We start from the raw sequence: 26,059 nt of genomic DNA, 5'->3' as shown, positions 1-26,059 counted from the left end.
CTCCAGCCTTGTCCTCGTCAACACTCACACCTGTGTTAACGAGAGAATCACTGACATGATGTCAGCTGGTCCTTTTGTGGCAGGGCTGAAATGCAGTGGAAATGTTTTTGGGGGATTCAGTTCATTTGCATGTCAAAGAGGGACTTTGCAATTAATTGCAATTCATCTGATCAATCTTCATAACATTCTGGAGTATATGCAAATTGCCATCATACAAACTGAGGCAGCAGACTTTGTGAAAATAAATATGTGTCATTCTCAAAACTTTTGGCCACGACTGTAGACTGGTGAGAATAAGTACTAATGCAGAGAGTGAGTTCTAGAGTGCAGAGTGCGTTTCTAGCGGTCAGAGTGTGGGTTCTAGAGCACTGAGAGTGAGTTTCTGGAGCGGTCAGAGAGTGAGTTTCTGGAGCGGTCAGAGAGTGAGTTTCTGGAGCGGTCAGAGAGTGAGTTTCTCTAGCGGTCAGAGAGTGAGTTTCTCTAGCGGTCAGAGAGTGAGTTTCTCTAGCGGTCAGAGAGTGAGTTTCTCTAGCGGTCAGAGAGTGAGTTTCTCTAGCGGTCAGAGAGTGAGTTTCTAGCGGTCAGAGATTGGGTTCTAGAGCACTGAGAGTGGGTTCTAGAGTGGAGACAGTGAGTTGGCGTCTATGATCTGCTGCAGGATGCTGTCTACGTCTGGTGTGTCCATGCTGATGCCCTGCAGGTCCAGGTGGGGCAGGATGGCTGACAGCAGAGCCACCACGTTCCCTCGGATTTTGTGGAGATTCTCCAGCACAATGCTGGGGAATACAGAGAGTAGAAAGTTAAAGAGAATGCAAAGCTAGAGAGCCGATGGATTGTGTGTGTATTTCTGTCTTTCTGTGTGTGTTTCTGTCTCTGTGTGGGTAAACACACCGGGAGCTCTGGTCCCTGGTCACTGGGCTGTCAGTCTGTCTCAGCCTGCTCTGGGGGTCAGCCTTCTCCCTCCTCAGTCTGCCCAGCTCAGGCTGTTCTTTCTGGGGCTGGACGCCATCCACAACCAGCCCTGGAACCCCTGGGCCACCGGGGGACGCGGAGCTCTCACACTGTAGAGAAACGAGAGGGAATGGGATAGAGTTCTCTATAAAAATTTAAATTCAGAACAATTTACAGCTAGAATACAAGTTTAAACCAATAAGAAGGCTTGGAAATAACCATTTTATAATGTTCTTCATGTATCCTAATGGGGAGAGTACGTCTTTTGATTTCCCTAATCTTGTAAAACAATCAGACCTTTAGGAAATTCACAGTTAAACGCACTTACCTCCATTTGGTCCAGTTTGGTTACCATGGCCACCGGTGTCTCCACCCCCATCCCACCAGCTGCCTTATCCCCAGAGGGAGCCTCTGTCATCACCACGTTGTCTGGCGTCGCTGGGAGTGCAGTGGACCCCAGTATCCTCCTCAGCCTCTGAGCCTCCTTCTCCAGTCCAGCCAGTCTCTGGACCAGGGCTCCCCTGTCTGACCCAGCCCCCTCAAGGGTCAGAGCCCGGGGCCAGGGGCCCTCCGGACGACTCAGGGGGGACACCACCACCGTCTGGGCTGAGGGGAGGGAGGGAGGCCAGGCAAGGCTGGAGCTGGGCTGGGAAGGGCCTACTCTGGTGGCCCCCAGTAGTGCCTTCTCCCCCTTGGTCTTGTCTGTCAGTCCAGTCAGTGTCTGTGGTTTGTTGACGTCTTTCCCAGGTTGTTGCACCTCTTGGACCTCATCAGCGAACGGGTGTGGCTCCGCCCATGGTTGTGGTCTCTTGTCCATGTCCCTGGGAGGCCATATTGACTTACGCTTGTTTCTGCTGAGAGAAAGAGAGACTGAGTGTGTTTGTATCTATCTATATTTGTTTTGTGTGTGTGTGTGCATATGTACAGGTAACATAAAAAATAAAGGAGACACTTGAATAAATGAGTGATATAAATTATATTGAAAGCAGGTGCTTCCACAAATGTATGTTTCCTGTGTTAATTATGCAATTAACATCCCATCATGCTTAGGGTTATGTATAAAAATGCCCAGTTGCCCATTATGTTGACTACCATGGCTAGAAGAGATCTCAGTGACTTTGAAAGAGGAGTCTCAAAGGAGCATAGGCCGTTTAAAGGGTGTGTCTGTGTTTTTCAGTCACCAGATCTCAACACAAATGAACACATATGAAAGATTCTGGAGTGGCGCCTGAGACGTTTTTCACCACCATCAACCAAACACCAAATAATGGAACTTCTTGTGGAAGAATGACGTCACATCCCTCCAATAGAGTTCCAGATACTCGTAGAATCTATGCAATAGTGCATTGAAGGTGTTCTGGCTCGTGGTGCCCAACACTCTATTAAGACACTTTATGTTGGTGTTTCCTTTATTTTGGCAGTTACCTGTATGTGCGTTTGCATGCGCGTGTGGGTGCGCATGTGTCTGACCCAGACTTGGACTGTGCCATGTTGTCCTCCTCATCCTCCAAAGTGGCCACCAGTGTAGCCACTGTCTTATTCAGCTCACTGTCCTCAGTCTCCTCTGTGAGCAGAGAAAGGGGGGCATCAGGGGGTAGGGGGCGAAGGAGGACCGGCTCAGATAGAGGGAGGGGTGTATCAGGGGGTAGGGGGCGGAGGAGGACCGGTTCAGACAGGCCTTGGGGGAGGACATGGTGCTTCCGCGGACGGCCTCGTTTTCTGACCAGGCCTTGGTCCCTTTTTAGACACAGAGTGGAAACAGAAGTGAATGGAACAACCGAGCTACAGGGCTGAGTACAGTATAGATAAGTATAGTAGAGTAGGTCTGTCTGTTATAAATATAAGGAAAAAATTCAACTGAAGGAGGAAGTCAGGTCTGCTCTGACACTGTGGTTTTGACCACACCGGATCTCTCACACTTATGCCGAGAATAACAATGTAAAACTCAGACGGCAAACCACAAACTGACACATGCACACAGAGTGCAAATACATGGCATTGAATGCACACATGCGTAGCCACTAGCCACACACACACACGAGCACACCCATGCACACAGACATCAAACAAAGTGCCAGTGCAGACATTAACTGGCTGTGCATCTGGAGTTGAGGGATGGAGTGAGAATAGGGTGGAGGAGAGAATAGGGTGGAGGAGAGAGTAGGGTGGAAAAGAGAGCAGGGTGGAAAAGAGAGCAGGGTGGAGGAGAGAGCAGGGTGGAGGAGAGAGCAGGGTGGAAAAGAGAGCAGGGTGGAGGAGAGAGCAGGGTGGAGGAGAGAGCAGGGTGGAGGAGAGAGCAGGGTGGAGGAGAGAGCAGGGTGGAGGAGAGAGTAGGGTGGAGGAGAGAGCAGGGTGGAGGAGAGAGCAGGGTGGAGGAGAGAGCAGGGTGGAGGAGAGAGTAGGGTGGAAAAGAGAGTAGGGTGTAGGAGAGTAGGGTGGAAAAGAGAGTAGGGTGTAGGGTGGAGGAGAGAGTAGGGTGGAGGAGAGAGTAGGGTGTAGGGTGGAGGAGAGAGTAGGGTGGAAAAGAGAGTAGGGTGTAGGGTGGAGGAGAGAGTAGGGTGGAGGAGAGAGTAGGGTGTAGGGTGGAGGAGAGAGTAGGGTGGAAAAGAGAGTAGGGTGGAAAAGAGAGTAGGGTGGAGAGAGTAGGGTGTAGGGAGGAGGAGAGTAGGGTGGAAGAGAGAGTAGGGTGGAGGAGAGAGCAGGGTGGAGGAGAGAGCAGGGTGGAGGAGAGAGCAGGGTGGAAAAGAGAGTAGGGTGGAGGAGAGAGCAGGGTGGAGGAGAGAGCAGGGTGGAGGAGAGAGCAGGGTGGAGGAGAGAGTAGGGTGGAGGAGAGAGCAGGGTGGAAAAGAGAGTAGGGTGTAGGAGAGTAGGGTGGAAAAGAGAGTAGCGTGTAGGGTGGAGGAGAGAGTAGGGTGGAGGAGAGAGTAGGGTGTAGGGTGGAGGAGAGAGTAGGGTGGAAAAGAGAGTAGGGTGTAGGGTGGAGGAGAGAGTAGGGTGGAGGAGAGAGTAGGGTGGAGGAGAGAGTAGGGTGTAGGGTGGAGGAGAGAGTAGGGTGGAAAAGAGAGTAGGGTGGAAAAGAGAGTAGGGTGTAGGAGAGAGTAGGGTGGAGAGAGTAGGGTGGAGGAAAGAGTAGGGTGGAAAAGAGAGTAGGGTGGAGGAGAGAGTAGGGTGGAGGAAAGAGTAGGGTGGAGGAGAGAGTAGGGTGGAAAAGAGAGTAGGGTGTAGGGTGGAGGAGTGAGTAGGGTGGAGGAGAGAGTAGGGTGGAGGAGAGAGTAGGGTGGAGGAGAGAGTAGGGTGGAGGAGAGAGTAGGGTGGAGGAGAGAGTAGGGTGGAAAAGAGAGTAGAGTGGAGGAGAGAGTAGGGTGGAGGAGAGAGTAGGGTGGAGGAGAGAGTAGGGTGGAGGAGAGAGTAGGGTGGAGGAGAGAGTAGGGTGGAGGAGAGAGTAGGGTGGAGGAGAGAGTAGGGTGGAAAAGCGAGTAGGGTGGAAAAGCGAGTAGGGTGGAAAAGCGAGTAGGGTGGAAAAGAGAGTAGGGTGGGGCTGGGCGATAATGGCCAAAATTTGACGGTATTTTATGTTTTGATTAATAAAAGTTCTACATTTGCTTTATGAGTAGTGCATGACCCTAGGGTGGCAACACATATATTCTAAATGATTTCAATGGGTCTTTCTCCATTCTGATTGTTTTATACTGTTCAATTCAACTTCAACCTAAAATGATTTCCTGCATTTCCTGCACTCATTTGAGTTCATTTCTACACTGCCATGATATGGGCAAAAATACTAGGCCTTATTTTTAACCAAATGTTGCAATTGCAATTTAGATCAAAACACTTGGGTGAACTTTTGGAATCATGGAAATATAATGATTGTTATAATTCTATAGTTAGAATATAAATAGTGGGCACTTTGAATCCAGTGTAGTTTGGCATGGACCTAGTTATTGTGACAGGGTAGGAACCAAAGTGATGTTCAGTGTTTCCTAGGGGACCCTATAATCTTTGGCTACATTAAATCTTTATTCATATAGCCAACATATTCATGCTTCGCCTATTCCTCTTTGATTTAGAAGATAGTGTTACACAAACAACATGCTGAGTTAAGCCTCCACCAGTACTGGTATCAGGCTGTATTAGCTAGCTACGTTTGCTCTGACTCAGTACTTTTATTAGCTAGTTAGCTAGCCAGCTAACTAGAAGATTAGCATTAGTGGCTAACACGATTCAGCTTAACTTGTTAAGGAAATACAAACTACCTGTTTGCAGATGTAAGAAACACAAAACTAATATTGTAATTATAGAACGCTTGTGGATTTATATTAAGATCAAAGTGGAAACAACATCGTTGTATGTGCTGCATTGACCATGCAGACTGAACGAAAATGTCTCGTGGTCAAGCAACAACAAATGCGCTCCTTGAGTGACAGGGGGCGGGACTAGGTCTGTGTGGAAAGTGGTATGGAGAGAGAGAGCTGAGAGGGATGACTCAAGTAGCGGAGTGAACTATAAAAATGGACGTTACACACGGCGTATCACATTTAACAAACCAAACATTAAAATATGAGTAGAGAAAAGAGTAGAGGTAGGGTGAAGGAGAGAGTAGGGGCGGGTGGTGGAATATTTACGTCTTGTAGGTCTTCTTCGGGTAGCTTGGCGTTAACTTTGCTTCACTCTGCTCGGCTTCCTCTGGCAAAGAGCAGCTCCTGAAATACACACCACAGGTCAGGTAAGGAAGTTCTGAAATACACACCACAGGTCAGGTGAGGAAGTTCTGAAATACACACCACAGGTCAGGTAACGAAGTACAGTTGATGAGAACAAAGACCACCTCACATGCAAACACACTCATGAAAACTTGAACGCATGCACACTCATTGACTCCATTTCTCTGTCTCCGTCTGTGTCAATTCAATTAAATTGTGTTTTTTTGGCATGGGAAACATACAGTGCATTTGGAAAGTATTCAGACCCCTTGACTTTTTCCACATTTTGTTACATTACAGCCTTATTCTAAAATGGATTTAAAAAATGTAATCCCTCAGCAATCTACAGACAATACCTCATAATGACCTGTTGTATTTGGCGCATGTGACAAATACATATTATTATTTTATCTTTTTAAAACAGGTTTTTAGAGATGTTTGCAATTTTTAAAAATTGAATTCCTTATTTCCATAAGTATTCAGACCATTTGCTATGAGAGTTGAAATTGAGCTCAGGTGCATCCTGTTTCCATTGTTCATCCTTGAGATGTTTTTATAACTGGATTGGAGTCCACCTGTGGTAAATTCAATTGATTGGACATGATTTGGAAAGGCATACACGTCTATGTAAGGTCCCACAGTTGACAGTGCATGTCAGAGCAAAAAACCAAGCCATGAGGTCGAATAAATTGTCCGTAGAGCTCCGAGACAGGATTGTGTCGAAGGACAGATCTGGGGAAGGGTACCAAAAAATGTCTGCGGCATTGAAGGTTCCCAAGAACACAGTGGACTCCATCATTCTTAAATGGAAGAAGTTTGGAACCACCAAGACACTTCATAGAGCTCACCGCCCGGCCAAACTGAGCAAACAGGGGAGAAGGACCTTGGTCAGGGAGGTGACCAAGAATCCGATGGTCACTGACAGAGCTCTAGCGTTACTCTGTGGAGATGGGAGAACCTTCTAGAAGGACAACAGACAGGTCGTACCTGAGCATGGTGTTGGGGTTCTGGCTGCAGTTCCAGTGTTCAGGGGTAGAGCTGTAGTGGCCTTCTGGGACACGCCTCCACTTCAGACAGTCCTCACACTGCAGCCACACTGGACTCCTACACACATGTACAAACACATGCGGCACATTTTGTTATAGGCACACACACTTTTAATTTCCTCTTTCTTAACCACAAGCCATCCATGTTAGCCCTGTACTTGCACTGTGATGTCCAACACACGTCAACCTAAAGACAAACATATAAACTCACTCCTCCCCTTCCTCCTCCTCATCTGAATCTTCCTCTTCATTCTTCTTCTCCGCTGCCAGGAACTCTCGTTCTCTCGCCCTTTTCTCCATCATCTCATTCCAGTAGTCGTTGAGCTTCAGCCCCAGGGAAGACAGGGTCAGCCTGTTTCAAACCACACAAATACAGTGAGGAGGTTCCCATCCAGAACTTAAAATAGCATGTCAATCTGACAATCAGCTCTTCTGATTCATGATAATACTGACTCATTTATGTGTATGAGTGTGTGTGTTTTACCTGTACTCTTTGGTGTATTCAAAGTCTTGCTTGTTGTGAGCCGGCTTCAGGAAGTTGCACTCAATGACCCCAATAACCCCGACCCCTACCCTCTGACCTGATGACTGAAGCAGAGAGGGAGGGAAAAAAGAAGAGCGAAATATAGGTCAAGGAAAAGTAGAGGGAGAGGTGGGGAGAAAGTGCGGTAAATATAGACGGAGTGAGATGTAGAAAGAGGGAGATTTAGAGGGAGAGAGGGAAGATAGGAGCACAGTATTGTCTATAACTATTAAATCAAACCCTCATGCAATATCTCATATTATATATGAGATTATATTATATAAAATATCTCTTGTTTGTTATTGACAGATAAAATCAACATTACAGTCTTTAATTCATCTGTACCTTGATCTGGTAGCCAACCTTCTCATAGGACTTGATGAGGCGGTTCTTGTGGTACATCATGATGCCATAGTGGTCTTTGTTTTTACGATTGAACCCAAAGGTGACCTTAACCCTGTCTTTCTGATAGAAACGGTTAAGGTTAATGGGCGTACGACAAGACTGAAGCCAAGACTGAAGCCTGTACAAGTGACCACAGTACTTTGCATCGTCAATATTTAAGCTAATTAAGTTATATTACTTACAGAAGACTGATAAACACAATAATTGTTTTTGGATAGAATTGAACAAACAAAAGGATTCTAGTTCTACAGAAGGATACATTGAATTGGGGTTTATAAACGTCATTCTCGATCTGTGACAGGCTCTTGGCAACCAGCTTGGTCTGAACCTTCTTCTGTCGCAGGATGATCTGAGTCCGAGGCTTCAGGTACAAGATGCTGAGGTAGGCCTGTGAGAGTGATAGAGGCACTGCATCTCAGTGCTAGAGGCGTCACTACAGACCCTGGTTTGATTCCAGGCTGTATCACAACCGGCCATGATTGGGAGTCCCATAGGGCGACGCACAATTGGCCCAGAGTCGTTCGGGTTAGGGTTTGGCCGGATTAGGCCGTCATTGTAAATAGCAATTTGTTCTTAACTGACTTGCCAAGTTAAATAAAAGGTTAAAAAAAAAACATTTTTGAGGAGGGGACTTCCTGTTCAGAATCCTATTCAAATCATCAAACCTTCTCACCTTCCTTTATCACTCTGTATGGCTATGCTGCATTCAAGGTCACAATCCTCTGGAGAATAGAGTTGCAAAGTGACTGAAAAGTTGACAGTGAACTTTCTCTTAACCGGTCTCTCATCACTTATTCTCATTGTAACACATCACTTCATCAATTCATCTTTTCTTAGTTAACACTCACCCTCAGGGAGTAGTCCATCTCTGGGATGGTGTGGTCAGTCCTCTGCGGTCCAGGAAAGCTCTTCTTCCTGCCTCTAGTCTTGGTCTCCTCTGAGTGGATCTCTGGCATCCGGATGTCAAACTCATCGGTCTCGAAATCCAGCTCCGGCTTACCATCTTTGTTCCTGTACGTGATATTGTAGAACTCATTACTCGTGTCAGCTTCCTTCTTCATAGAATTATCAAATACTTATCTGTAATTAATCTTTAATGGGCCACTGATCCCTTCTGCTTTCAGAGATGATACCCAATACTGTTTCATTACTAACAAATGTGTGTGTGTAACCGTTTCGCTTCCATCCCTCTCCTCACCCCAACCTGGGCTTGAAGCAGGGACTCTCTGAATACATCGACAGCAGTCACCCTCGAAGAATCATTACCCATCGCACCCCAAAAGCGGCAAGGGAAACAACTACTTCAAGGTCTCACAGCAAGTGACGTCACAGATGGAAACGCTACTAGGGTGCACCGTTAACTAGCTAGCCATTTCACACTGGTTACATATGTGTGTGCATCTTGACCTGCGTATGTTCCAGATGAGGATCTTGGTGCCCTTCTTGGAGAGGATGGAGTCAAAGTGCTGCAGCAGCTCCTGCTGGGTGTGGATCAGAGAGTGGGTCAGGATGGCATTCAGACTGGCCTCAGAGTCCTCAGTCACTACCAGCATCTGTAAGACATAGTTAAGGAGAGCAAGCAGGATACACACACACACACACACACACACACAGGCAAGCACATAGATGCACACACAAACACTTTTTCTTTCACTCCTTATAATTCACACACATGCATGTACTCTCTCTTCCTCTCTGTCTGTCTCTCTTCCTCTCTGTCTCTCATCCTCGTTCTCAACTTCAATTGCTTTATTGGTATGACAAACATTTAGGAAACATTTCCAAAGCATCAATGATACTGCATTGGGTCCCCTCTCCCCCTCTCTCTGTGTAAGGATATTGGTCTGTTGGTTGAAGGGCACTATGGGGACGATGACAGCCTGTGCCTTTATAGCCTGTAGGTAGCTCTGAGACAGCATGCCGACGGTCAGACAGCCTCCGTTCTTAGTGAAGATCAGAGCGTCACGACCCAGACGCATGGAGCCAGACTTAAAGCCGTTTCCATAGACACCGATGGCCTGGTGGCTTCCCTTACCAGAACCTTTCTCTGTGAAACCAAAACTGAACAGACAAAGAGAAGGGGTGGGGTGAGATTGCATCGTTAGTTGGAGAGGTGTGTCTGTACTGGTGTGAAGAGAGAAAGTGTGTGTGATATAGAATGAGTGGGAGAAAGAGAACGATTGTGTGTGTGTTTACGTTGTGTGTGTGTTTACGTGTTTGGGCGTGAGTGAGAGAAAAGAATGGTGTGAATGAAAGAAAAGGGACCGCTATGTGTTAGTAACTCATATGTCGTTTATGTATGGTTAATTACAGTATAACAGTTCACATAGCAGTGTGTGTAGAGGCTGCATCATGGACGATCAAACAGCAGTGTGTGTGTGTGTGTGTGTGTGTGTGTGTGTATAGACAACTGTACGTATGTGTTTCTCACCTGAGCATTTTGTGCAGTTTGCTGGGGGTCATGCCGCTGCCGTTGTCAGTGAAGGCCAGACAGAGCTGCTGTTGCTCCTCCACCACATCTATCCAGATCTGCCTGGCTGTCACTCCCGGGTCTGATGCATTATCTACACAGTACAAATTCAGTCAATCAATCATTAAATGCATCTATAAAGCCATTTCTACACGAAAAACTGTTGTAGAACAAGTTGTAAACATCACACAGGTAGAACAAGTTGTAAACATCACACAGTGCTTCACAGGGGTGTACTGTAATTATTAAAATCAGTTGACCAAGTTATCCTGAAGCAGGGGTGTACTGTAATTATTTCCCAGTTTGGGAAATCCTGCTATAGCCTAACCAGAAGGTGTGAAGTAGGTGAACTGCTATCTATTATAGCAAAGGCCTTGTGTAGTCCAAATGATATTGTCCTGTGTTTTATATCATATTGTGCAACAGCTGATGAAACTAACACTGTAAAAGTGTTAACAAATTTGATCAGTGTTATTTCCTGATAGTTACTGGTTGAAAATACAATTTACACTTCTTGTCAGCAAGGGCAGGAGTTTTGGCTTTCCATGGTGACATATAGGAATAAGCTGTGATCATATTAGAAGCATATTACAGCATGCGGCAGGGGCTACAGTCCATTACGGATTACAAAGGAAGACCCAACCGTGATCTGCCCGACGCTGCCTCTGTACCAGATGAACTCAATGCATTTTATGCACGCTTTGACAACAACATCGTATGAGGGCCGTCAACAACCCAGAGGATTGGGCGATCTCGCTCTCGGAGGCCGACGTGAGAAAGGTTTTTAAATCAGGTCAACACCCACAAGGCCCGACAATATTCCAGGGTGCGTTGTCAGAGCATGCGCAGAACAGGCATATTCATGGTCATTTTCAACCTCTCCTTGTTCCAGTCTGTAATCCCCACATGTTTTAAGATGACCACCATCATTCCTGTCCCCAAGAACTCTAAGGCTTCATGCCACAATGACTACCTCCGTGTAGCACTCAGTTCTGTAATCATGAAGTGCTTTGAGAGGCTGGTTATGGCACACATTAACTCCACCATCCCAGACACCCTAGACCCACAATAATTTGCATACCGCTCCAACAGATCCATAGATGACGCAATCTCAATTGCTCTCCACACTGCCCTCGTCCACCTAGATAAAGAGGAATACCTACAGTATTTGAGAATGCTGTTCATAGACTACAGCTCAGCGTTCAACACCATTGTCCCCTCCAAACTTCTTGACGGGCCGACCCCAGGTGGTGAGGGTAGGCAACATCACCTCCGCCACGCTGACCCTCAACACAGGGGCCCCACAGGGGTGTGTGCTTAGTTCCTTCCTGTATTTGCGGTTACCCACGACTGCGTGGCCACGCACAACTCCAACACCATCAAGTTTGCTGACGACATGATGAGTCAGCCTACAGGGAGGACAGTGTGGTGCCAGAACAATAACCTCTCCCTCAACGTCAGTAAGACCATTGAGCTGATCGTGGACTACAGGAAACGGCATGTCGAGAGCTTCAAAGTCCTCGGTGTCCAAATCATAAAAGACTTAAAAGTATGCAAACACACGTGCAGTCGTGAAGAAGGTGCGACAGCGCCTCTTCCCCCTCAAGAGGTTGAAAAAGTTTGGCATGGGCCCTTAAATCCTCAAAAAGTTATACAGCTGTACCATTGGGAACATCTTGACTGGCTGCATCACTGCCTGGTATGGCAATTGCACTGCCTTTGATCGCATGGAGCTAGAGGGTGGTGGTGTGGATAGCCCAGTACATCACTGGGGCTGAGCTCCCTGCCATCCAAGACATCTATATCAGGCGGTGTGGTAGGAAACCCAGGGAAATCGTTAAAGACACCAACTATCCGAGCCATAGACTATTCTCTCTGCTTCTGCACGGCAAGAGGTACCGGTGCATCAAGTCTGGCACCAACAGGCTCTTCAACAGCTTCTATCCCCAAGCAATAAGATTGATAAATAGCTACACAGACTGAGTTAACCTTGCATCTTTATTGATCTTTTGTTTTTTGCACATTCACAGGGCCCTACACAATCACACACACACTCATAATTTGCACATACATTTATACTGACTCTACACAAAACACACACACATACAAGCTGCTGCTACTCTGTTTACAGTTGAAGAAGGAAGTTTACATACACTTAGGTTGGAGTCATTAAAACTCGTTTTTCAACCACTCCACAAATGTCTTGTTAACAAACTATAGTTTTGGCAAGTCAATTAGGACATCTACTTTGTGCATGACAAGTAATTTTTCCAACAATTGTTTACAGACATATTATTTCACTTATAATTCATTGTATCACAATTCCAGTGGGTCACAAGTTTACATACACTAAGTTGACTGTGCCTTTAAACAGCTTGGAAAACTCCAGAAAATGATGTCATGGCTTTAGAAGCTTCTGATAGGCTAATTGACATAATTTGAGTCAATTGGAGGCGTACCTGTGGATGTATTTCAAGGCCTACCTTCAAACTCAGTGCCTCTTTGCTTGACATCATGGGAAAATCAAAAGAAATCAGCCAAGACTTCAGAAAAACAAAAACCAAGACCTCCACAAGTCTGATTCATCCTTGGGAGTAATTTTCAAACGCCTGAAGGTACCACGTTCATCTGTACAAACAATAGTACACAAGTATAAACACCATGGGACCGCGCAGCTGTCATACCGCTCAGGAAGGAGACGCGTTCTGTCTCCTAGAGATGAACATACTTTAGTGTGAAAAGTGCAAATCAATCCCACAACAACAGCAAAGGACCTTGTGAAGATGCTGGAGGAAACAGGTACAAAAGTATCTATTACCACTGTAAAACGAGTCTTATATCGACATAATCTGTAAGCCCTCTCAGCAAGGACGAAGCCACTGCTCCAAAACCGCCATAAAAAGACAGACTACGGTTTGCAACTGCACATGGGGACAAAGATCATACTTTTTGGAGAAAATTCCTCTGGTCTGATTAAACTAAAATATAACTGTTTTTCCATAATGACCATCGTTATGTTTGGAGGAAAAAGGGGAGGCTTGCAAGCCAAAGAACACCATCCCAACTGTGAAGTACGGGGGTGGCAGCATCATGTTGTGGGGGTGCTTTGCTGCAGGAGGGACTGGTGCACTTTACAAAATAGATGGCATCATGAGGTTGGAAAATTATGTGGATATATTGAAGCAACATCAAGACATCAGTCAGGAAGTTAAAGCTTGGTCGCAAATGGGTCTTTCAAATGGACAATGACCCCAAGCATACTCCAAAGATGTGGCAAAATGGCTTAAGGACAACAAAGTCAAGGTATTGGAGTGGCAATAACAAAACCCTGACCTTGTGGGCAGAACTGAAAAAGTGTAAGCGAGCAAGGAGGCCTACAAACCTGACTCAGTTACACCAGCTCTGTCTGGAGGAATGGGCCAAATTGCACCCAACTTATTATGGGAAGCTTGTGGAAGGCTACCCGAAACGTTTGATCCAAGTTAAACAATTTAAAGGCAATGCTACCAAATACTAATTGAGTGTATGTAAACTTCTGACCCACTGGGAATGTGATGAAATAAATAAAAGCTGAAAAATAATTATTCTATTATTCTGACATTTCACATTCTTAAAATAAAGTGGTGATCCTAACTGACCTAAGACAGGGAATTTTTACTAGGATTCAATTTCAAGAATTGTGAAAAAGATGTACTTGGCTAAGGTGTATGTAAACTTCCTTCAACTGTATCTTATATCCTATTGCCTTGTCACGTTTAGCGACTTACAGGAGCGATTAGGGTTAAGTGCATTGCTCAAGGGCACAGACAGATTTTTCACATAGTCGGCTCGGGGATTCAAACCAGCAACCTTTCTGTTACTGGCCCAATGCTCTTAACCACTAGGATACTTGTCGCATAGTCACCTTACCCCTAGACATATCTACCTCCATCACTCCAGTATCCATGCACATTGTAAATATGGTATTGGAACTGACCCTGTATATAGTTACTTGTGATTTTCTTATTTCTCATGTTTGTTTTCCTATTATTACATTGTTATTGAATTGCTGGGTTTTGAGTTAAGAAATGCATTTCACTGTATTTGTGTATGTGACAAAACTTGAAACATTCCAGGCGGTAAATTGGTTAATAGACCAATAACGTTCCAAACCTCTCTGCCAATAACAACTAGTTTTCAGTTTTCCCTCTCCACTCAGACCACTCCGACAGTTCTAACAAAATTCTTGCTTGAGAAATAGTTTAAACTATTTTAATGGAAATCTATTACAGTAAGGTACTTAAAGTGCTACCCAGAAATTATTTCATATTGATATAAAAACGGCTGCATTGAGCCTTTAATCAAAGTCACAACACAATGGGCTTGTTTGAGTTGAGAAGTGAAGTTGGGGAGGTGCATCTGCGACAGCCGAAAGTCGGACACAGATGTGGTTTTGCAACAGGAAGGCTCAGTGCAACATGTCAGTGTTGCCATGGTTTCTAAAAGGTTATATGTAATGTCAAAATAAATATGTCACCAATCCCCATATCACACACTCAAAAGCTGTAAATATAGGTGTGTACATTGTACTATCAATTGGTGAAAGAGAGACTCAAATATCATGTTCAACTATACATGAATCGCAGCAAAGTTAGTTCTTGTTTAGTTACTTCTTTGGTTACGTTTGTGTGGGTCAAACAAAAACATCCTAATGATTAGTTGACAATTGCCTTCCACAATTCAGGTGATGGCTGCAGGATGAAGTTGAAGAGCAACTGCGGAAATTTGCAGGCGACGGCAGACAAAACTTCATGACCATTGATGACGTGGTTTTTGTAAAGTATATGCAATCATCATGTAGGCGGACAATTTTTATCCCCATAACGCAACACACTTTAGAAGGTGGTGACCAACGACTTGACAAAAGTGATCTGCTCCAAACACACCCAGTATGCATCTTCAGTGCTTGACTAAAGTAGGTGCCGGTACTGTTTATATTCAGGTGCAGGAGCTCCACAATACTGTTGAGCTAATATTCTAAGAGGAACAGGAGCTCAAGCAGTAGCAAATTTGAGGTGCTGGTACCCAGCTACGTGAGCTCCTGCCCAAGTCAAGCACTGCTTATTTTAACCAAATGCAAGTCTTCAGTATACACCTCACTTGGAGTTATTCCAAGCATGCAAATCGTAGGCGTTTACAAACCAACAGACAATGCACACGGCACCAACCAACTTGCCAATTCCAACCAATGATAATGCACAGAGTGGAGGTTTCTCAGCGCTGACTGGTTGAAACACATCTACAGATAAAAACGAACATGAATATAAAACATTCTACTCGCATTACAAGTGGTATCAACACCAACTGCGTCGAGAAAAATATATTCTGCATGCCTGGCAAGCGACGTCATGTCATATTAAAGTTACTGTAGGCAGAACTTTTTCCTCCAAGTTATGGCACTTCATTTATTATACTTACATTTTATAACTAAAGTTAAGTATATGCGACACATATTGCGATGAGAAAAGAACAGGTGGATGATAGACTGTCGATGAAGAGCGCGCACCACAGACATGGCGTCTATAGTATTTTTTTACGCGGAAGCCATGTCACCAGTAAGTTTTTACGCACACACATTTGCAACGTTCCTACCTCCAGCAGAAGGGGAAATGAAAACACAGAAAGTATCAAAATTAAAGTTGTCTGTTACCTATTAGTTCTGCAACTGCGCTGAAAGGCCACGTATGACTTGTTGAATTACTATTCAGGAAGGACGGACTCATCTGCAAAAAACCAACAACTTCGATATTTAGTAATTTTCTTTATAATAAAAACAAACGTCAACAACCAATATAGACTATAAGAACGAATACAAATGCAATAGCTCATAACCCGTTTTTGTACAATAAATAACTTATTTTAAAAATACATACGGAACTGAGACGAATCCCATGCTCGCTAAGCCTCGCCATGTTTTTACAGTGAAAGCCAGTTGCAGGCAAACGACACATACGTCAAAGACAGTAGAGTTTAAACTCTGTGCCTACGTAGTGAGTAGCGACAGGCCACACGCGCAGGTCTGTCTTGCCGCGTTCACGCTCTAGTCGGAACTAGGAAACTCTGAAATGTACGACTTTCTAGCCTAGTTTTACCAGGGTCCTGTTCAACAACTTAGAAAGTCGGAAATGTCAGAGTTTCCTAGTTCCGACTAGTACATACACGCGGCATCTGTTCAGCCCGAAGGGGGAGGCGGTCACTAGCTTCTACCACATAGTCATAAACCACGCCCATTTCGACAATTTGTATAAAAAAAATTAAAATAACCCTAACCGTAACCACACGGCTAATCCCCCGGGGAGTTGCAAGGTGGTGCACCTGCTTTTTCCCCGGTGTTTTAGACGTATGGTTTCAAAGTTCAGAAAAGCCTTCGCAGAATAGAATAACAACTTCTATAGACAAAGAGAGTGCCGAAGTAGGAAGTGTTGATGTGGTCTAAAACTAATAGTGTAGTAACGGAAACGCCACAATACGCCCCTAGTACACACAGAAGTAGTTTTTTTATCTGCCTTTTTAAAATAGAGGTGAGTTTGGTTTGGACAAACAAAAGCAGGGCTGTGTGTTATAGTCTAGTGGATATTGAACCTTGACCTTACAGGCTTATCTCCTGGGTATTGAAACAGACCACAGAATGCTGCACCATTCAGCCATACAAACAACTTCCTTTAGTCCAGCGATTCACACAACAAATGTGCGTATAGGACCCCCAGGGTCTCCATGGTCTCTGGATAAAATGATCACATTGAAAATAATAGCCGCAATGCCAAAATATCTCACATTTTAATGGAATAATTGTTTTACAGACATTAAAACATTGGCCAATTTCATATACAGTGCATTCAAAAAGTATTCAGACCACTTCCCTTTTTCCACATTTTGTTACATTACAGCCTTATTCTAAAATAAAAAAAAAATCCTAATCAATCTACACACAATACCCCATAATGACAAAGCAAAAACAGTTTTTTAGATTTTTTTTCAAATGTATAAAAAATAAAAAACAGAAATACCTTATTTACATAAGTATTCAGACCCTTTGCTATGAGACTAAATTGAGCTCAGGTGCATCCTATTTACATTGATCATCCTTGAGATGTTTCTACAACTTCCACCTGTGGTAAATTCAACTGATTGGACATGATTTGGAAAGGCAAACACCTGTCTATATAAGGTTCCACAGTTGACAGTGTATGTCACAGCAAAAAAACAAGCCATGAGGTTGAAGGAATTGTCCTTAGAGCGCCGAGATTTGATCGTGTCGAGGCACAGATCTGGGGAAGGGTACCAAAAAAACGTGTGCGGCATTGAAGGTCCCCAAAAACACAGTGGCCTCCATCATTCTTAAATGGAAGAAGTTTGGAACCACCAAGACTCTTCCAAGAGCTGGCCGCCCGGCCAAACTGAGCAATCAGGGGAGAAGGGCCTAGGTCAGGGAGGTGACCAAGAACCCAATGGTCACTCTGACAGAACTCCAGAGTTCGTCCTTGGAGATGGGAGAACCTTTCAGAAGGACAACCATCTCTGCAGCACTCCACCAATCAGGCCTTTATGGTAGAATGGCACCTAAAGACTCTCAGACCATGAGAAACAAGATTCTCTGGTCTGATGAAACCAAGATTGAACTCTTTGGCCTGAATGCCAAGCGTCACATCTGGAGGAAACCTGGCACCATCCCTACAGTGAAGCATGGTGGTGGCAGCATCATGCTTTGGGGATGTTTTTCAGCGGCAGGGATTGGGAGACTAGTCAGGATTGAGGGAAAGATGAACCAAGCAAAGTACAGAGAGATCCTTGATGAAAACCTGCTCCAGAGCGCTCAGGACCTCAGACTGAGGTGAAAGTTCACCTTCCAACAGGACAATGGCCCTAAGCACACAGCCAAGACAACGCAGGAGTTGCTTCGGGACAAGTCTCTGAATGTCCTTGAGTGGCCCAGCCAGAGCCCGGGCTTGAACCCGATCGAACATCTCTGGAGAGACCTGAAAATAGCTGTGCAGCGACACTCACCGTCCAACCTGACAGAGCTTGAGAGGATCTGCAGAGAAGAATGGGATAATCCTCCAAATACAGGTGTGCCAAGCTTGTAACTTTATACCCAAGAAGACTCGAGGCTGTAATCACTGCCAAAGGTGCTTCAACACAGTACTGAGTAAAGGGTCTGAACACTTATGTAAATGTAATATTTTTGTTCATTTTTTTTCTTAAAAAATATCTAAAAACCTGTTTTTGCTTTGTCATTATGGGGTATTGTGTGTAGATTGATGTGGAACAAATACAATTTACTCCATTTTAGAATAAGGCTGTAACTTAACAAAATGTGGAAAAAGTCAAACGGCGTGAATACTTTCCGAATGCTCTGTATGAGGTGTTCCATGTCATTTCAGCAAGCCATGACACCCACCATCAGATTGTTCTGAAATTGTTTCTGTAGTTAAAAAGGCAAGATTGGCATTCTTGAAACATTATTTTGTTGAAATGTTATTAAATCTCCAAGAAATTTGATTGCACTGAAATTGGCTATTTAAAATGTATAGGATTCAGATAATATTAAATAAATATAGTACCAACGTCCAATTTGGAACAAACTTCTTCCTACAAATGAGTATGACGAATCCCCCCAAAGCAGTCTAAAGCAACCCACGGACCCCGACACCCCATGCCAATCCAACCCCAACAAACAGTATACAGTATCAGTTCTTTATGTTTGACAAATAGTATGAAGCTGCGGCTTGGAGTATTTCTTCTCCATACTATGTAATGTATTCCCTGTGAATCTGGTAATGTGTTTTTAAATAACTAATTGAAGTCACTTGCTTTATTTACCATAAAGTAGTGTGATATTACCAGTTGTTGACCAGTAGATGCCGCTGTTCCTGCTATATCCTGCTATATATTGTGTTATTGACTGTACGTTTGTTTATCCCATGTGTAACTCTGTGTTGTTTGTGTCGCACTGCTTTGCTTTATCTTGGCCAGGTCGCAGTTGTAAATGAGAACTTGTTCTCAACTGGCCTACCTGGTTAAATAAAGGTGAAATAAAAAAATAAAAAATAAAATATCACCACACTTTTATCCGTTTTGCTGGGCCTGGTTTCCTTAAAGCATCTTAAGGTTAAGGCTAAATTAATCTTAGAACAATGGGATCATATGGTTCAACAATGCATTTAGCCTTAAAATGATGCTTTTGGGAAACCGGCCCTAGTTTTATGTGTTTATTAAATACATCACAACATTTCCTTTGCAACTTTGGGTAGAACATCAAATCGTCCTCACAATTCAAGCTAGTCCTCCATGAAACCAATTCAATTTGTCCCCCCCCCCCCCTCTTTGTGTGTGGTTAGTCCCCTCAAAAAAGTCTGGATTAGGTACTGTTAGATTATTCTCGGTGAAGAAGTTAACCACACATTCTTCCCAGTCAAAACAGTTTGAGCATATATTATGACGCTTTTGTTAGTTTTGGTGTTCCACGGGGCTTTTTCCGCTGTTCGTGTACATACATTTTTTTTCCTGGGGCAAGTCGAAGTTCGGTACCTGAAGTGTACTATCCTAAGTGTTTGCTGTCATTCAATGAGAGACGACTAGTTTTCATGCACAGTTTTTCACTTGAGAAATACTGCACAAAACATCTTAGTTAGATGTAAAATTACGTGACTAAAAGATTTCTTGATTATGAGGCAGTGTACTGTATACTGGCTTTGTTGTTGCATCTCAATAGGAACAAACAGTAATGTTGCTGTTTTTTTCTCATTTTTCAAGCGAAGGTCTTTTAAGGGAGTATGCGAGGCACAGACATTTGCTTTGCCTAGCCGAGTTCTGCTAGGAGCAAACAGAACCTAGTATGCCGGCAGCTTTAATCTACAGTACGTCTAATGGTTTCAATGTTATGGCGTCTAAGGGTCTTCAATGGTAAAAATCCCAAACACAGACTGTATAGTGTTTTGTGCATGGTAAGGGTGTTGGGTTCTATTAGGGTTGTCACAATATTTTAGTCCCTAGCCCATTTTTCCATCAAAGTTTTGGGCTTGTAGGAAAAGTCTTTATGAGAATTGCACCATAGGGATTGCATCAGAGAGTGGCCACTTGTTGGACTATACAAGTAGAGTTGGTTTGAAGAATTAGGTTGCTAAGAGATGGACAAACTGAATTGCTTTCATGGAGGACTGGCATGAACTGTGAGGATGACCACACAATCAGTAGCAGGTACAATCACTAGGGAAGACAGAAAAAAGCCATTTTACAACCTATTTGTTGTGATAATTACATTGTTTGCTCTATAACCGGTTAGTTCATATGCCTTGCGACTGTGATATATAGACCAAGACAATAAGATGACACTGTGGCAGAATAAATACAACCACACCTTTGTTTCATCACAAAACCGGAGAGCAACCTCTTTCCGGAAGTCCACAAAGCATATTGCATGTAACTAACATTTACAGAGCATTCGGAAAGTATTCAGTTCCCTTCACTTTTTCTTCATCAATTTACACACGATACCCCATAATGACAAAGCAAAAACAGTTTTTTAGAAATGTTTGTCATTTATTCAAAGTAAAACAGGGGCCTCCCGAGTGGTGCAGCGGTCTAAGACACTACAACAGACCCGGGTTCCATCCCAGGCTGTCGCAGCCGGCCGTGACCGGGAGACCCATGAGGCGGTGCACAATTGTCCCAGCATCGTCCGGGTTAGAGGAGGATTTGGCCGGCATGTCCTTGTCCAATCGCACTTTAGCGACTACTTGTGGCGGGCCGGGGGCATGCACGCTGACTTCGGTCGACGTATTGGTGTGGCTGGTTTCCGGGTTTAGCGAGCTGTGTGTCAAGAAGCAATGCGGCTTGGCGGGATCGTGTGTCGGAGGATGCATGGCTCTCGACCTTCGCCTCTTCCGAGTCTGTACGGGAGTTGCAGCGATGGGACAAGACTATAACAACCAATTGCATATTACGAAATTGGGTTTAAAAGGGGTAAAAAAAAGTATTCAGATCCTTTACTCAGTACTGTGTTGAAGCACCTTTGGCAGCGATTACAGCCTCGAGTCTTCTTGGGTATAACATTACAAGCTTGGCACATCTGTATTTGGGGAGTTTCTCCTATTCTTCTCTGCAGATCCTCTGTCAGGTTGGATGGGGAGCGTCGCTGCACAGCAATTTTCACATCTCTCCAGAGATGTTTGATAGGGTTCAAGTCTGGGCTCTGGCTGGACCACTCAGGGACATTCCGAGCCACTCCTGCGTTGTCATGGCTGTATGCTTAGGTTCGTTGTCCTGTTGGAAGGTGAACCTTCACCCCAGTCTGAGGTCCTGAGCGCTTTCATCAAGGATCTCTCTGTACTTTGCTCCGTTCATCTTTCCCTCGATCCTGACTAGTCTCCCAGTTCTTGCCGCTGATAAACATTCCCACAGCATGATGCTTCCACCACCATGCTTCACCGTAGGGATGGTGCCAGGTTTTCTCCAGACGTGACGCTTGGCATTCACGCCAAATAGTTCAATCTTGGTTTTATTAGACCAGAGAATCTTGTTTCTCATGGTCTGAGAGTCTTTTAGGTGCCTTTTGGCAAACTCCAAGCGGGCTGTCATGTGCCTTCTCCTGAGGAGTGGCTTTCGTCTGCTGCAGAGATGGTTTTCCTTCTGGAAGGTTCTCCCATCTCCACAGAGGAACTCTGGAGCTCTGTCATTGTGACCATCAGGTTCTTCGTCACCTCCCTGACCAAGGCCCTTCTTCCCCGATTGCTCTGACATGCACTGTCAACTGTGGGACCTTATATAGACAGGTGTGTGCCTTTCCAAATCATGTCCAATCAATTTAATTTACCACAGGTGGACTCCAATCAGGTTGTTGAAACATTTTAAGGATGATCAATGGAAACAGGATGCACCTGAGCACAATTTCAAGTCTCACAGCAAAAGGTCTCAATACTTACGTAAATAAGGTATTTCTGTATTTTTGTAAATAAATTTGAGCTAATTTCTAGAAACCTGTTTTCGCTTTCTTATTATTAGAATAAAGCTGTAACGTAACAAAATATGGTAAAAGGGAAGGGGTCTCAATACATTCCGAATGCACTGTATATAAGAAAGTATGTGGACATCCCTTCAAATTAGTGGATTCAGCTATTTCAGCCTCACCCGTTGCTGACAGGTGTATAAAATTGAGCACACAACCATGCAATCTCCATAGACAAACACTGGCAGTAGAATGGCCGGCCTTACTTAAGAGTTCAGTGACTTTCAACGTGGGACCGTCAAAGCCCTTATCCGTGGTATACTGGCCATATACCACAAACCCCCAAGGTACCTTGTTGCTATTATAAACTGGTTACCAACCTAATTAGAGCAATACAAATAAATGTTTTGGCATACTATTTGTAATTTTAAACTGGGTGGTTCGAGCCCTGAATGCTGATTGGCTGACAGCCGTGGTATATCAGTCCGTATACCATGGCTGTCAGCCAATCAGCATTCAGGGCTCGAACCACCCAGTTTAAAATTACAAATAGTTTGTAGACTGCATATTGACTGCAAGAAGCTCAAACAGATATGTTTGACTAAAACATAATCATTTCAAACCTTATTTACATTCAGGAATGCTAATCGTATCTGTTACTAACTACAGAAATGATTTCTGAACAATTTGAGATTGCCGGGGTCGAAATCCTCTTTTTGTGCTTTTTGAGGTGAAACAACCCATATATTATTGAATATGAGGAATTTTTGTTGGGCGATCCACTTTCAAATGCTTATCAATTAATGGCCATTGGCTCCAGCACATGACAGGCTGGGTTCGATTTGTCTCTGGGAAATTCCATGGTAACAGAATTATGCTGAGACTCATTTATCACTTTAAATTGTATACCAAACAAAAACCATTGATTTGAAAGTTTAACAAACCACATAACTATGCACAAGGACTACTTTTAACAATTTCCACAGAATAAAATTCGAGGGAGATTTTATAGCAGATCTGTTACCAAAGTTTTCATATCTGCAGTTTTTCCAGTAAAATATGTTTTTACTATGTAAATTGTTCGAAGTAATAATTTATTTATTGGCATGACGATCCGCAAATTTGTTCCTCAGTGCGCGCGCAACCTTTGCTAACAAACAACCAAGACAAAAGGAAGAGACTCCTAGCTAGAGCATTGTAAGTATTTTTTTTCTTTAAATATTCATAACTAAGAAGATGCTTATTTTATTAAGGTACTCGAAATTGTGTTATTTAAACCAAACTTGATACAAACTCACAGACTGCTTAATTTGTTTGGATACATTTTAGCAACGGTTTGCAGTCAGCTAGCTAACGTTAGCTAGTTAATTTAGCTAGCTAACGACATTAACCTGTCAATCAAATGTCGCCAAAATAAAACGGTTTTGAAAACGTATAAACTAGTTTATCATGACCATACCTTATACTTATTTACCGTATACGCATTTATCCCAATCATTTTGGGACGTTCATGAATAATTTACAGTGTGGTTGTTTTTGGTTGCAACAATTACAGTAAAGTTGTTAGTGTTTCGAATTTTAATGAGAATATATGGGGTTTGTAGATGACCGCTTCTCCTTCATCCTGCGACCATCAAGAGGACTGGGGCGAAGAGATGATGGAGTTGAACAAGGATTTAGAGAGAATGATTGAAGACGTGGAAAATATATCAGGTATGGTAACTAGCTTTATTAAGCATCTGTATTATGTACCTATTGTTATTCTGAGAACTCTCCACCACCATTCAATTTACTACCAACCCTTTTTTATTACATTTAGAAAAGGGAATTACACACATCCATTATATAAATTCTGCCTTGTGTTTTAAATCATACTCTGTACGACCTAATACTGACACCAACTGCCCCATCCCTCATCTCCCCTGTGGTTTCCCAGTACAGCTGACGTGGATGGCCTATGACATGGTGGTGCAGCGAACCAGTCCTGATCTGGGGGACTCCATTCGTCGGCTGGAGGAAGAGTTTCTTCGCTGCAGGGCTGTCATCTGTGGCTCCCCTGGGGAACAGGAGCCGAACCAGGGAAAGGACCAGGGGATGGGATAGGAACTGGGACAGGGGCTGAACCAAGTTATGGGGATGGAGTGTCCTAGACCTGTACATACCACCGCCATCCCACTGACAGATGTGATTGGCCGTGATTCCAGGAATATTTGATGTTCTGAAATGGACCTTAATCCAAAGATAGCCTGTGTCCTGTATGCTTGTCTACAATGTTGTTGCAGTTATATGTAGACTAGTCTCATCTCTGCAGCAGCAACCACTGCCCCACACTGCATGCTGTCTAAGCTGAGCAGCAGGCTGTTGTATGGTGCTGTTGTATGTAGGTTATTGTTGTGTGTCATGTACCTTTGGACAGGGTGTTCAATTAGCTTTAGTGTTGTGTTCTGAATTTGTGGTTTGGTCAAGTAATAAGATAAACTTGAATAGCGAATATTGACTGTCAGCTTGTTTATTGGGATGCCAAAAGGAGTTGGTAAAATGTGCATACACGTGTTGACATTCTACATATTGATAGTCACATCCTAGTCGTACCCCCAGCAGTCATGGTACTGTAGAGTTGTACTTAAGGCTTGCAGTTTCTAAAGCCTTTATCTCATTCTTCAGAGTAGTATGTACACTGAACAAAATTATAAACGCAACAATTTCAAAGAATTTACTAAGTTACAGTTCATATAAGGAGATAAGTCAATTTAAATAAATTCATTAGGCCCTAATCTATGGATTTCACATGACGGAATAATAATAATAATAATTATTTTTTAAGTAGGGCGTGGATTAGAAAACCAGTTTGTATCTGGTGTGACCACCATTTGCCACATGCAGCGCAACACATCTCCTTCACATAGAGTTGATCAGGCTGTTGATTGTGGCCTGTGGCATGTTGTCCCACTCCTCTTCAATGAGTATATTTACATGTACACTAATAATTTGATATTAAAATGGATTATGGCAGTAGGCAGATTATGAAAAGATTAACAACGGCTGGACTCCACCTTAAATAAATTGAAACGGGTTGCGGGATCCTGGTACATAATCCAAAGACCAGAAATAGCACAGCAGTCTGCTAATTACACTGACATTGACATACAGTATGAGCCCTTTTTCAGCGTGCCAGGCAATGGCAATCAATGTCTCAACAAGACCTCACACAGAGGGCTGTGGAAGAAACATGACAATCTAATAAAGATACATAGAAAATCAATACAATTACATTATGACGTCATTACCAAAGTGTTTGGCTTATTGACCACACTACAAACAAGAAAAATAACATTCCTCATTAAGGGCAAGAGTGCACAAGCGGTTTATCCAATATCCCTCTCTTTAGAGAAATAATTTATCCCCATCTCCTCTCCTACCTGGCCTTCACAAATTCAATGCCCATATAACGTAGGCAGATTATGCAATAGTCATGTAAACACCTTACTCTGCTTATCTTAATCGCCGTAAGGTCAAAATTGAGGTAAGCATATGCCAATGGTTTTCTGAGCAATCTTTTGAATTATTAGGACATGTACACACCTTAATCAGCGTTCCAGTGGTGTATTTGATCCGCGCATGTGCTAGCACCAGCTGAGAGCCTCTCTCTTTATTGCTAGTGAAGTGATTTCAGAACAACTGAATGTAGCGACATCAAAGTAGTTTTCACATACAAACATTATATGTCCGAACTCAGAATCAAAAATAACATGTTCGCTGTGGTAGAACGTTTTTTTTGATTGGCGATTTTCTGCATTTATCAGAGTGCCATCAGGTAGCCTGATTTCAGATGTGTCCATGGAAACAGGATTATTAGGGGAATTGTTCTTCTTGCAAAGCATGTAAACGTTTTAATCAAACTATTATAGTAATCTGATTATCCACAATCACATTATTGTGTGCATGTAGCCGTACTCAAAGGCTGTGCGACGTTGCTGGATA

At 43.6% G+C, this 26,059-nt stretch overlaps 2 protein-coding genes across 5 annotated transcripts; one reads left to right on the top strand and one right to left on the bottom strand.

Moving 5' to 3' along the window:
- Positions 1-186: 186 nt before the first annotated feature.
- LOC120047926 (MORC family CW-type zinc finger protein 3-like) lies at positions 187-16,240 on the bottom strand. Of its 3 annotated transcripts, none has more exons than XM_038993544.1 (16): positions 16,008-16,240; positions 15,785-15,857; positions 10,057-10,189; positions 9,466-9,686; positions 9,033-9,180; positions 8,474-8,636; positions 7,885-8,013; positions 7,566-7,685; positions 7,182-7,285; positions 6,909-7,049; positions 6,639-6,755; positions 5,574-5,651; positions 2,377-2,688; positions 1,280-1,802; positions 892-1,061; positions 187-776 (listed from the first exon to the last, which is right to left on the bottom strand). In XM_038993544.1, the coding sequence occupies exons 1-16, from the start codon at positions 16,083-16,085 to the stop codon at positions 617-619; spliced, it is 2,670 nt and encodes an 889-aa protein (XP_038849472.1). In that variant the 5' UTR covers positions 16,086-16,240; the 3' UTR covers positions 187-616. The 3 variants fall into 3 exon arrangements, with proteins under 3 accessions (XP_038849472.1, XP_038849474.1, XP_038849471.1); XM_038993546.1 differs by having other exon boundaries at positions 1,280-1,805; positions 6,918-7,049; XM_038993543.1 differs by having other exon boundaries at positions 1,280-1,805; positions 16,008-16,239.
- On the top strand, positions 15,429-24,563 carry syce3 (synaptonemal complex central element protein 3). 2 transcript variants are annotated; one of them, XM_038993551.1, is made up of 4 exons: positions 15,429-15,689; positions 23,212-23,275; positions 23,683-23,791; positions 24,015-24,563. In XM_038993551.1, the coding sequence occupies exons 3-4, from the start codon at positions 23,683-23,685 to the stop codon at positions 24,179-24,181; spliced, it is 276 nt and encodes a 91-aa protein (XP_038849479.1). In that variant the 5' UTR covers positions 15,429-15,689; positions 23,212-23,275; the 3' UTR covers positions 24,182-24,563. The 2 variants fall into 2 exon arrangements, with proteins under 2 accessions (XP_038849479.1, XP_038849478.1); XM_038993550.1 differs by lacking the exon at positions 23,212-23,275.
- The last annotated feature ends 1,496 nt before the right edge of the window (positions 24,564-26,059 follow it).

Source organism: Salvelinus namaycush, chromosome 5, assembly GCF_016432855.1.
Source record: "Salvelinus namaycush isolate Seneca chromosome 5, SaNama_1.0, whole genome shotgun sequence".
Lineage (NCBI taxonomy): Eukaryota > Metazoa > Chordata > Actinopteri > Salmoniformes > Salmonidae > Salvelinus > Salvelinus namaycush.
The sequence above is the reverse complement of the archived record's forward strand: the minus strand, read 5'-3'. Positions and strand labels throughout refer to the sequence as shown.